This window comes from Orycteropus afer, unplaced genomic scaffold, assembly GCF_000298275.1.
Source record: "Orycteropus afer afer isolate SDZICR_OR568_19922 unplaced genomic scaffold, OryAfe1.0 scaffold00174, whole genome shotgun sequence".
Taxonomy (NCBI): Eukaryota; Metazoa; Chordata; class Mammalia; order Tubulidentata; family Orycteropodidae; genus Orycteropus; species Orycteropus afer.
This window is the reverse complement of record NW_006921761.1, coordinates 6,033,239-6,046,338: the sequence shown is the minus strand read 5'-3', so window position 1 is coordinate 6,046,338 and position 13,100 is coordinate 6,033,239. Positions and strand designations below refer to the sequence as shown.

The following is a 13,100-nucleotide window of genomic DNA, read 5'->3' as shown; positions in this document are numbered from 1 at the left end:
ATCTTCCTTCTGAGGAGTGGCTGGTGGATTTGAACCACCAGCCTTCTGGTTAGCAGTCAAGTGCCTTAGGCACTATGTTACCAGAGGCCATTAGGAAGATGTAAACCAAAACCACCAGGAGATAGCACTTCACCCCCATCAGAAAGACAATGATCAAGAACTGCGCAATAGGTGTGCTGGAAAGCTGTGGAGGAACTGGAACCCTCGTCCCTGGCCGGTGGGGTGGCGTGGCGGGCCCTAAGGAAGGGAACACAGAACCACATGGCCAGCAGCTGCACTCCTAGGTGTAGACCAGACCTGGGAACGGGGCTGAGTAACCGAAACCGGACACCACTGCTCACTGCAACACAGTCCCCAAGAGCCACAGGGTGCACACCACCAGCCAGAACATGGCCAGGCAGACATCTGGCGTGACCACGGGGGTCTACACTGCACTCAAGCCACTTCCGTCTGTCACCTGGCGACAACCCAGCCCAGGTGTGCTCCCCCGCCATCGCTGTAACGAGCAGGTGAGCTCTGGGGAGAAAAGTGCCAAGGGCTGCACCTGCTCCTCTTGCCATACCTGGAACTTCCCATCTCCAGTGAGACGAGAGAGCTCCCGGAACTCCAGCTGAATGCTGGTCACCTCAGCCACCGTGCTGTCAGAGGTCCATCGGGGAGGGTGGGCGTTGCCAGTGCCGATATTCACGTCAGAGAACGGAATCTTGGAGGGGGTCCTGAAGGCAGGCATCAGCCGATTTCCAAAATCTTTCTAAAGGAGGAGAGCAGAGAACCCACTGCTCAGGTCAGAGGGAGGCCTTGTCTACGTCTCCCCATCTGATGGGTCGCCAGCTCCATCCCAGGAAGTGGAGGGCAATGTGCCACTGGCTCCCAAGGCCACAGTGCCCCAAAACTCCACCGCAGCAGAAATAAGCTGGCGTCACTCCAACTGACAGCCCTGTGTCAGTGGGTGTCGGTGGCGTAAGTGTGCCGTGTCAGACACATGCGTCATGACCACAGGAATGGACTTTAAGAGAGAAAATGGAAACAGAGCATCCCCGGACGCCCCCCGTCATAGGTCACTGCATGAAGTGCCAGCCCTGGTGTCAGGTACTCACAGCTTTCTCCAGGAAGAGGCTGTCCCCTGTCAGGTGGTACGTGCTCAGCAGCCCCCCCAGGATCCGGATTGTGCTCTCAAACAGGTTGACGTCCACGTCCTTCTGGAACTGTAACTTTTGGGACACCCACGTCCTGGCTTCTTCAAACTCTAGGACACAAACAGCACAGGTTTCGGGAGTGAAGGAGCCACCCTGCCCTCACCCACGCTGTCTGGGTCCACGCTGTCTGGGGCCCTGTGAGGGTTCGCTCCTGCAGGCCCTCACCCACACTCTCTGGGTCCATGTTTGATCCTGCACAGTTTCAGTGTTACTTCTGACTCCCTGGAGATGAGCAAACACGGAGCGATAAAACAAAGCCAGCAGCCCATACACAGTGACAGTGTACATGGTTGCCGATCAAAGGCCATCACTCCCAGGACCACAGAAATGAGTCTGGGGTAGCATTCAACGTATTCAGAAAACCAAAAATGGAAAGGCAAATGTTTAAAATATCGACCTAGAAATAACTACAGACGTTGCCTACGGAGCCCCGGTGCCACAGTGGGTAAGCACTCAGCTGCAACCGAACCGTTGGCCATCTGCATCTACCAGCTGCTCTGTGGGAGACGTGGCAGTCTGGTCCCGTGAGGGGGACAGCCTTGACTATCCTGCAGGGCAGCTGGCATCTTACAGGGTCACTATGAGTCAGAAGCAACCCAACAGCCACAGGTTTGGGTGGTTTTACAGATGCTGCTCAGACACGTGAGGGAGACAAACTTGGCACACAATCCAGAGTCCACCAAAAACTGCTGGGTCTGAAGCGGGCACCCCAGAGACCCCGGGGTGGAGCCAGGCACGGACCCCATTCCAGGCTCAGCTCCCCTCCTAGCCACCCCAAGACATGGCCACAGGCTGGGAAGGAGCAGGTACCTTTTGTCAGGCCCAGGATCCACATGGTGTCCAGGGCATCGACCAGGGTGAGGCCAAGGCCGAACCACTCGCTGAAGGACCTGGCTAGGGGCCTCAGCTCGTCATGGCCCCACGCGTATTTTCGGTAGCCCTTCCACGCATGGCGGAAGGCATCCACCACAGCCTTCTGGCGTGTGTTTGGGGCTGCTGCAGGGGCAAGAAGGGCCACTCAGGGGGGGTGGGGGGATCTGGAGCTTTGGCCAATTCCCTGGGCAAGGACCCTCCAGCACAACCACCCACTTGAGAGGGCCTCAAGACCAAGCGGTATCATACCCATCCCATGCCCAGGCGAGGCAAGGGGCCCAGGGCAAGAGAATCAGCCTTTCCCAGCCCAATTTCCTGTCCCCACTCAGACCCCTGGAATGGGCTGTGGGGCCACGTCAGTCCTTCACAGTTCAGAGAGAAGTAAAGCTGAGACCTGGGGTGGCTGTGGGTGCTGGGGACCAGCAGGTATGAGGGGCTGCCTCTGTCACCCCACTCTAGACTGCAGGGACTGGGCTGGCCCATGAGGGTGGAGGTGGGCCTTACCTGGCGCTTTCTGAGTCCTGGCTTCTGGGGCTGGCTGCTTGGTGGGGACAGCAGTTCTCCTGGACGGGGGCTCAGTCCCCTGCTCAGGCTCAATCACAGATCCTCTCCAGCTTCATTGTAACAGGGAGACCGCAGTCATAACAGTGGCTGCCACAACTACACAAACCTGTGCTGGTGGCTGCTCAGTGCTGCCCTGAGCCATCGTACCCAAGCTTGCTGGGGTGCCAGGCTAATGGGCTAAAGGGAACCATGCCCGCGGTGTCAGCACCAGTCCTAGGGTGTCCCCTGGGGCCAGAGAGGGCTGCTCTGCAAAGGGGGCTGCCCACGGCCCGGCAGTGGGAGGACATGGAGGGTGTGGCTGTGCTGGGGACAGTGAGACACGCCGTGGGGACAGTGGGGGCTGGTGGCCTCCTATGCAGGGCAAGGCTGCATCCCCTGTGCAAGGTCCCACCAGACCCTGGACCAGGAGTGGGCTCAGCTTGTTAACAGGCCGTGCCATGACAGACATGCCCTTGACTTGCTCAGAACTGAAACCACTGATGCTCTATGGAGCCACAGGACGTCAGGGTGACGTCAGGGTGATAGGGTCCCTGGGCAGGAGATGAGTGACGCCCTTTCCTGGCCCAGGGACCCGCACACATCCTGCCTGCCAGGGCTCTTCCATGGCAAAGTGCTTGCCACAGGAGAGACACCACCATGCAGCTCCCAGACCCCCTCTACTTTACAACACCTGCATGAACAAAGGCTGACCTCAACCCGTAAGGGTGCGTGGACTGGGAAAGCCATGGCCAGACTGATGTGCAGGTACCAGGTTTCAAAGAACACAGACCAGGAATAATCAGGGAGGTACCTTTAGAACCATACCCATTCCCCAAAAGAGCAACACTGGGAAGCCGTCACCCCTCAGCAGCTTCACTGTGGCCACCCAGAGGGCAGGGCCAGCACCCTGGGAGCCTGGCACAGCAGATCCCCTTCCACACCGCTCCCGCCCACCTCAGAAGTGACCCAGGAGGGTAGGAGGCCCAGCCAGCACGCTGGCTGCACCCACGCCCACTGCCCACAAAGGGCTCCCAGCCCGAGACCTCCCCCCGACCCTGGGAGCACTGCTCCCTACATCGCTTCATGTCCAGACTCAGCTGTGCCCTCCAGCTTTTTAACACGGTTTTATGTTCAATCAGAGCCCCATCAAGGAAGATCCCGAGCACTGCTGCATGCCAGTGCGTCAGAGGGTCTGCGTGAATGTGTGTTGGCTGCTTCCTGTTTCTCCCGGGACTTCATCAGTCTCCCACGGGTTTGTACCTGATGGCCGTTCTCTGCAGGTTTGCCTCCTTGTGCATGTCACCCGGCTCCCTTCTCTTGTGCTCCGCGCTGTCCTGGATCCCATCCTTCACAGCTTTATCAGGGGCTCTGATCTGCAGGCTGGGTGGTCCCCGACGGAAATGCTTTAGTGGCTTCTAAACAAAAAGTAAGTCATCCGTGACCTCTGTGACCCTTAAGCTGGTCCCTGTGGATGGCTGCTCTTTTATATCCTGGACACGCCCCCTCGAGGGCGGAGCCACCCCCTCAGCACTGCAGATGGGCTGTGCTCACGCTCACACACACGTGCACGCCCACACGCACACACACGTGCATGCCCACGCGCACATACACGACTTTAGGGAGTCTCTTTATTTTAACATAACACGCAGACCTGGAAGATGAGCCCCTGGCCAGCTATGTCCTGGCACTGACCTGGCAGGACCACGGCCCCAGTAGCCTGGCCACTCCAGCCCTGGACACAGGGACTTCAGAGGGTTAACAAGGAGAGGTTAGAACAAAGGCCTCAGGGAGGGAAACAGCCTCCAGCCCCTTCAGCTGTCAGTGCTGTGGGAAGGGGCTCGGGCCTAGGGCCCAGTCCCCATGGTGGGCACAGACACAGCTGGGAGACACAACAGAGCTGGGCCCCCTTTGCCAGCTGCACCCGTATCCACACTCCCCCAAAGAAGCCTGGTGGGGTCTCTGCAGCCCCACGTGGGTGCTGCCACTCACACAAGCACAGACTTCCTCTGCTTCCCTCCTGCACACAGCGGGTCACCTTTCTGTGTAACACTGGTTTCTCGAGGGCTCCCATCAGCTCAGTGGCCAGCCCATGCTTTCAAACAGCTGAACCTGTCTGTGTGTCTTCAGTCCTCTAGCGCTTCAGCGCTACTTCCTGCTTCCTGGAGGTCTGCGTGTGTCTGGGCATCCATCTTCCCCATCCTGCCTCTGCTTGGCTTGGCTAATCTTTGATATCTCAGAGAGAGGACTCAGGACACACCCCACACTAATCCTGGCTCATTAACATAACACAGACAACCCATTCCCAGAAGGGACTGTAACCATTATAAGCCTAGAGGCTAGAATTTACAATGCAGGCTACGGGGCAGTTCCACTCTGTCCTGTAGGGTCCATGGCAGTGGGTTGGGTTTTGGGTGCTTTTAGGAGGATGTAATTCAATCTACAACATTCCACCCTTTGGCCATCTAAGATGCAACTCCTGGTCCCTCCCAGACCAGAACAAAGAAGAGTGAAGAAAAGCAAAGACAAAAAGAAAAAATTAGTCCAAAGGAGTAATGGACCACATGAACCCAGACTCCACGATCCTGACGCCAGAACCAGACGGTGCCTGGCTTTCACGGCTGACTGCTCTGAAAAGGATCCCAATAGGAAATCCTAGACAGAATGGGAGAAAAAGGCAGAACTCAACATTATAAAAAAGACCAGGCTTACTAGTCTGATAGTGACCGGTGGAACCCCCAAGACCATGGTCCTTAGACAACCTTCAGGCCTGGAACTGAACTCACCCCCACTGCTTAACTTTCATCCAAACAACAGAAAGACCTGTGAGGAGATAGTCACACCAAGGAAATATACACTCACTAAGAGTCAACCACAGGGAATGAAAAGTACAGCATCTGCTCAGGAGAAACCTCAGAAAGCAGAAAGGGATGGGACAGAAGGACGGAGGGAAATCAGAGGGAGGAAGTGGGAAGGGTCCTGGTACACTGTGGCACTGAAGGAGTGTCACAGAACAAAACGTGTAGGAATTATTGAACTGAAAACCGACTTGGTCTATAAACTTGCACCCGCATCACGTGAAAAAAGTTTTTAAAAGATATACCCTACTGAGATGCAGACAACAAAGATGAACCCTTTTACACGCACAGTACTGAGTTGTCAGTGAAGGCAAACACGGGTATAAGGGTGGATACGTGGGTGGACAGGCTGAACTATTTGGTATGTTTATGCAGCAGGGAGTGTACCCAAGACCATGTAGAGGGTTGACAGACAGTGGTTCTACTAGTATATTTGCATGTTCTGTGAGAATTCCCAAGGTAATAGTAGAGCTGACAAGGGACAAGGTTGTAGTTACTTCTTGATCACAGCTAGCTACCCAGAGGGAGTGAGTGGTTGAACCTGTGGGCTCAGGACGATAGTTGCAGGGGACATCAAGCTCAACTGGCATAACGTACTACACAAAACGTTGTTCCACCTCCTACTTTGGCAAGTAGTGACTGGGATCTTAAAAGCTTGCAAGCAGCCATCTAGATGCAATGATGGGTCTCTTCTTGTCAAGAGCAAAGGAGAATGAAGAAAACCAAAGATTCATGGAAACAATTAGTCCTCACTAATTGAAACCCAAGGAGGGGTCGCTATGAGTCGGGGCCGACTCGATGGCACATAACAACAACAACAACAATTGTAGACTGGTACACCATGCATTCCTCAGCCTATATGACTACGAGACCAGAAGAACTAGATGGTGCTCAGCTACCACTGAACCACTTGGAGGGGAATCTATGTAGGAGATCCTGGATAGAGTGGGAGAACAATGTGGAACAAACTCAAAATAATTTGAAAAAAAAAGGGGGGGGGGACTAGGTTTGCTGGTCTGACAGATCCTGGTAGAATCACTGAGACTATGGCTGCCCTTCAGGTCTGGAATTGAACCCACACCTGTGGCTTCCAGCCAAACAAAAGACAGGCATATGAGGTGAACATTTACCTGAAGTAGATACACTCCCTGGAGAGAACAATCATGGGAAAAAGAAGGGCTGTGTATGCACAGGGAGACAGCTCAGGGGGCAGGAGTGCATGAAGGGATGGACACAGGGAAGAGGTAAGTATCAGGAGGAAGTGGGAGGGGAGCTATTGCATTTGGGTAAATTGTATTCAATGTCATGAGACAACGTGTGTGTGAACTGCTGTATGGAAAATGAATTTGCTCTGTAAACTTTCACCCAAATCACAATTAAAAAAAAAAAAATACACCCTATCCTAACCCTGCCTCATTAACATAACACAGACAACCTGCTCCTAAATGAGATTATACCCAGAGCAAAGAAATAGGATTAACAGCCCCTAATTCTGGGGGATGTATTTCGATCCCTACCACCATGGTAGCAACAAGCCATAATTTATTTAATCCCTATCTATAGGTGGACACTGCTCTGGATTAAACTGTATCCTCCAAGAATATGTGTCCTAAGTCCTAACCTCTATACTAGTGGACAAGGAGCCTGGTGGCACGGTGGTTAAATGCTCAACTGCTAACCCAAAGGCCAGCAGTTTGAACCCACCATCAGCTTTATGGGAGGAAGATGTGGCAGCCTGCTTCTGTAAAGATTACAGTCTTGGGAACCCTATGGGATAGTTCTATTCAGTGCTAAAAGGTTGCTATGCGTCAGAACTGGGAGTAAGAGCAGCTGGGAATAGTGCTTTGTTACGTTAACTTAACATGGCTCTCTTAGCCGTGGTCCTGTAACTTTCACAAAATGGCTGGATGTAAGTATGCAAATGAGGTACTTGTGGTCCACCAACAAGATTAGACAGCTTGCTAATAATGTAAATAAGGTGCATGAAACCTTTGCACAGGTGGGCCTATGGAAATGAAGTATACGAATGCTGATGAAAGGATCAGTCCATTTTGCCACACAGCCAGGCTTAAAACAAGGCAACCCCAGAGGCTACCATCAAAAAGGCTGAGTGCATCTTTCGGACGTGCATCCTTGTGCTGAGGAGCTCATAGACCCAGGAGATAGAGCTGTCTCAGTAGAAAGTGCTGTAGGAGGAACAGCAGGGGTCAGAATTGGTAAAAGGAGTTGGAGGGTAGAGGTGGGCTTCCCAGGCCATGGCTGAGGCTGACCCACCCACAAGACAACTGAGTGCACTAGGGCAAAAGGCTTCCTGGCAAAGAGGGATGCCTCCAGGAACCTATCAGCAGAGTTGATCAGGCAGGGCAGGGGGCAGGCTGAAAGCAAGGGCCAAGAGAGGGCTGACTGCAGGCATAGCCGAGAAGCTGTCCTGAGTGTAGAACCGTAGCCTGAATTATTCCTGTTACCTCCAAATTGATCCTAATCGATTATGGGGCCTATGAGGGAAGTTGCAGGTGAATAAGGAAGATCGAAGAACTGATGAACGGGAATTACAGTGCTGGAGAAAAATACTGAACATGCCGTGGAAGAAAGAGAGCCAGACTGCTCCTTAGAAGTGAGGGCGGCAAGACTTCGTCTCACACACTTTGAACACATTACCAGAAGGGACCAGGCCCTGGAGAAGGCCTGTTTTTGCTAAGCACGGAATCAGTGAAAAAGAGAAAGACCCTCAACAAGATGGACTGACACAGTGGCTGCAACAATGGGCTCAAGTATAGCAAGGACTGTGAGGATGGGGCAGGACCAGGCAGTGTTCTGTTGTACATGGGTTGGTATGCGTCAGAACCAATCCGACAGCACCTAATAACAACAGGTTACGATACAGGACCAGGAGCAACTCACGACTGAGTTCTTCTGTAAGACAGCTTCCTCTCCAGCCGTGCCCACAGACAGGCTCTGCTGCCAGGCCCTGCCTGGGCTTGGTCTCTCACCCATGGCCTGGGGCAAGTGTCACAAAGCTCTTCAGCTCCACCAAGTGTCCAGAGGCGCCTCACTCCACCAGTAAGCCTTGGCCCGAAGACGCTCAGCTCTCTCATGCCACGGATGGGCAGGTACACTCACCACAGCTCCCTTGCCCCATGAGCCAGGAAGCCCAGCACACCATCTAGTGTTGGTCTCCTGGTTCTGCTGCTGCCATTTCTCTGCTGTGCTTGGTGCCATTTCTTTCTATCTCTGGCTGCCTCCAGTATTACAGCTGTCTCCTGGGTCCAGGAAGTTGTCAGCACAGGGACCCCAAGTCCAAAAGACACACTCTGCTTCTGCTCTTCTTTTCGGCAATAAGCCCTTCCCTCTGCTTCGGAGACTGGCTCCCTTTAAGCCTAGCAGACTGGCAAAACTGACCAATCCCCTTGTAAGGGTCCATGCACCTTACCTGCTTTGTTAACAAGCTGTCCCATACCCTTGCTGGGCTACAAACAGCTTATTTGCACAGTCCTACCCAATCCTTTTGTAGGAGTCACAAGACCCTTAATGGCTACAAGGACCATATTAAGTAATTCACCGCACTGCACTAATCAATAAATGAGATTAACCACCTTCCTTTAGAGTCTGCTGATGAGCTAAAATTTTTTTAATGTTTTACTCTTAAAGACCTTGATCCTGACTACTAATGAGGTGATAATTTTTGATTACTTCTTTTTCTGGGGGCTCATTATATTCCCTATCAATGTCCTTTTCTGCTGCCTCATAAGGAATCTGTAGCGAGTCTGCCATTAGCCCACCATTTAAACAGGGATGCCATTTCACCATCTGCTCTTTGTCATTCTTCCCCCGTTTCAGTTCTGGACCCCGTGCCCCTCCACCTCCCTTCAGATCCAGAAACGCTACATCTCAGGGAGGGAGAAATCTGATAATGACAGACTTATTTCAGGTCTCAGACTCCAATCTGCTTTTACAAGTTTATGAAACTCTGAAAGCCAGCAAAACACCAGACTGTGCAGTCTGCAGAACCCAGCTCCACCCCCCGCCCCCGAGCCTTGTCTCCAGTGCACCCACAGGCCCAGGTGCTTCCTGCCCACGGGGCAGGGTCCTCGTCTCTCTCTGCCTCAGCACACAGCACGGCCACAAGCACCCAGACCCCTCTGCTCCACTTGCTCTTTAACTGATCAGTGTGTCCAGCGGGAAGGGTAGTGGGGTGCTTCCTTGGGGGGCTTCGTGTCCTCCCCTGATGCCACTGCTAAGAGGTGCTCCCAGTCTACCCCACGGCCCAGTTCATCTCCCAGGACAGGCCTGCAGGTGCATGAAACCACCACCTGGCCCTGAGGGGCTCATCCCATGGTGTCAGCAGCAACAAAATGAAGCTGGGTGGCACTTACAGGTCCCGGGCACACTCTCCTGCTGCCTCCTGACCGCTCTGCCCAGCCCCCACCTGCCTCTCCCATCCGGATCTCCTTCTGCACACTGACCCTGATGCCACCCTCCCCATGTGCAGTGTGTGTGTGCGTCCCCCAGGACAACTAGACGCTACCACGCGGAGCACCACACCAGTTCCTGGTGCCGTCAGCAGGGAGGCCTCCCTCTCCTTCACCACTCTCCATCTGCCTGGTTCTCCCACAGCTCTGCTGCTCAGTGCTGCCCACTGCACAGTGAGTCTCCACACAGCAACAAGGCAGATTTCCTGCTTAAAGCCCCAGCCTCAAGTCTTCCCATGCATATCAACTGAAACCACCAATGCCACCACTGCCACACCACTTCAGAGCCACCTAGGTGGCTCCGAGCACGCCTTCTGCTCCCCTACCCTTCCCAGTGCTGCAGCCATTACAACTTCCCACAACTCCCAGATCCGCCAATCTCCTCCTCCCTCCGGGGCCTGCCCACAGCCCCAGCAGACACAGTGTACCCTGCTCTCAAAAGAGTCAGCTACTCCCCAGCCTTCAGACTGCCCATTTCCAGTCCTGTGTCAGGGAGGCCTCCTAAGCCCCAGGGCCTGCCCCAACAGTTACTCTTTCACGCACCCTCCACTCACTCCGATCTCACTAGGCATGCATGTCTGCTGCCGCCTTGTCACCTGCCTCTCCTCCCTTGTAAATCCCGAGGGAAAAGGAGCATTATCTGTTTCACCTGTCACTGTTACATAGCTAATGCCCAAGCCAGGAACTGGCATACCACAGGCTTTCAAAGAACGATGAATGATGGGGTATCTCTATTTCCCTGTGCTCTATCTACCAGTCCAGCCTGAGTGGGAGATGAAAATGTGAAACAAACGGTAAGATGGAAAAAGTCTTCTCAACAGAAAAACATTACTTCTCTCTGAAGACACTTTGGGGACGCACAGTACAGTTTATCAAAGTACCTGAGGCGGAATCTCCAGTGAGTCGCGCATGGCACCTGCTGTCTGAGGAGCCGCTAAGACGGGGGGGTGTGCTGGCTGCAGTCCAGGGAAGCCTGCTGTCATCTGCTTTTCTGATGACCTGTCATTTAGGGCTAAACAGAAAACATTTCTTCACAAAATAGGTCATAAGGCATAAACAAACAAACAAACAAAACCCAAACTCAGTGCCATCAAGTTGATTCTGACTCAAAGTGACCCTCTTTGGGTTTCCGAGGCAGTAAATCTTTATGGAAGTAGATTGTACAGTATTCCTTCTGCGGAGTGGCTGGTGGGTTTGAACTACCAACCTTCTGGTTAGCAGGTACTACACCACCAGAGTTCCATAAGGCATAAGACAGATCTAAAACACTTCATAAAAACATTTGGACCAGGCATTACTCATGACAGAAAAACAAGTATGAGACATAAGGAGAATCATTTGTGTCAGTTCAAAATCAGCCTAAATGAAGGAGACGTTTTTCAAAGTACTCGACAGCTTCTGTCCTGACCCAGAACACACAGGCCCAGACGCTTTGCATTTTCCATTGCAGACAGTGCAGCAGGTGACAGGTGATTCATTTGAGCAACCTGAGCACCTCTTTAGCTCCCGTCCCCACAAGTCGCCACTGTAAGATACCATCTACATCCTCATGAACACTGTCCTTTCCCACCACGCGGGAAGGGGTGCTATGAGTGTGAAAGCCACTGCTTGGGCCGAGCACACCACCTCGTGACCTGAACTCCTACGAGATGCTGGCACTCACAAAGCAACGTCAGGCTCACATCCAAGGCTGTGTGACCAGCGAGAAAAGAACCCTTAGGTTCCTAGATCTGATTGGATGCCAATCAGCTGCTATCCATTTAAGGCAGATTTAAGAGAACTGCACCAGTCATGCTTGTTAGAGTAGGAAAAGACAAACAAAAAAAAACCAAACTTGCTGCCATCGCGTCGGTCCCGACTCACAGCGACCCCTAATGGGTGTCTGAGGCGGTGTCTCTACGGAAGTAGGTTGCCCAGTCTTCCTTCCACGGAGCGGCTGGTGGGTTTGAACCGCCAGCCTTCTGGTTCGCAGACAGGTGCCTCAGGCACCACGCCCCCAGAACTTCTAACGTAGAGGGTCAGTGAAATAGACCCTCGATGTGATGGAGTGAACGGCGGCTGCAACAAGGGGCTCCAACAGCAGACGCTGAGGGTGTATGCCTTGTTCCGCTGGGCTCGGGTCGCCCAGAGTCGGAACCGACGGCATGGAGCCCGAGTCACCATTCAACACGTGCGTCCTCCAACGGCCCAGGCGGTACCTTTCCAGCGATCAGCCGAGTTCGCGTAGGACAGGAGCCCACCGATGAGCAGGAAGGCAGACAGCAAGAGGAGGGCGCTCCGCTGCAGGCGCGACAGCTGCTTCCATTTCTAGGGGCGGAGAGAGAGGCGCTCGGGGACCGGCACCGAGTCGGACCCTCCACGCGTGCCCAGGCCGGGGAGGGACTGGGGGTTCGGTGCCCTGATCTGAACTGGAGGAGGGCCCCGGTTGACGGCGGCCCGAGGGTGACAGTCCACGGGCGCACGTGAGATGAGGACACAACGCCATGGACGCCCAGCGCGCAGGCCGCGGAGCCAGGCGCCCCGCCTCACCCCCGGGCGCTCCCCTCCGGCGGAACCCGGGCAGGCGACTGGGACGGACACAGACAGTGGCTGCAGGGCACCCCGACCTCCCCCACTTCCGACTGCCAGCCCGCACAGGGCCCGGGCAGCCAGCTCTCGGCCCTCTGGGCAGACCCTCACCCGCCAACAAGAACGCCGCCGCCCGCCTTTGCTGTTGTCGTAGGTCTCGCCAAGGCTCAGCGTCACCGAGATGAAGTCCCGATGCGGCGGCGGCGGATACATGATCGGAGAGGCGACGGCCCCGGGGGCCCCGCCCACTGGCGGCGTCAGGAGGCCAGACTCTGAGGCGAACCGAGAGTTCCGCTTCTCTGACATATGCAGGCAGCCATTGCACCCCCGTCAACAGTCCTCCCATAGCGCCGCGCCCGAGTGCGCCTGCGCAGCGCGGTCACACGCCACTGCGGCTGCGCACGCCCCCACTCCCGCCCCGCGCAGCTTGGGTTACTACCCACTACCCCTGCGCAAAGAGATTGCGCCTGCGCAGTAAGGATACCCGGCAGCGCTTGCGCCGTTTGAGCCCCTTACACGCCCCCGAACACAGCGCTCCCTGACAAATACACCCACACACACACGTACACATTTCCCCACACCCGCGGGCTCAGCTT

At 54.5% G+C, this 13,100-nt stretch overlaps 1 protein-coding gene across 1 annotated transcript in view; it reads right to left on the bottom strand.

Moving 5' to 3' along the window:
• MAN1B1 (mannosidase alpha class 1B member 1) overlaps nucleotides 1-12,824 on the bottom strand; it is a 24,312-nt gene extending 11,488 nt beyond the window's left edge. Inside the window, 9 exon segments of the mRNA XM_007946955.2 lie at nucleotides 563-751; nucleotides 1,098-1,246; nucleotides 2,007-2,192; nucleotides 2,574-2,683; nucleotides 3,873-4,027; nucleotides 10,818-10,948; nucleotides 12,135-12,243; nucleotides 12,616-12,780; nucleotides 12,783-12,824. Of these exon segments, the coding sequence (XP_007945146.2) occupies nucleotides 563-751; nucleotides 1,098-1,246; nucleotides 2,007-2,192; nucleotides 2,574-2,683; nucleotides 3,873-4,027; nucleotides 10,818-10,948; nucleotides 12,135-12,243; nucleotides 12,616-12,780; nucleotides 12,783-12,824 (1,236 nt within the window).
• Between the last annotated feature and the right edge of the window lie 276 nt (nucleotides 12,825-13,100).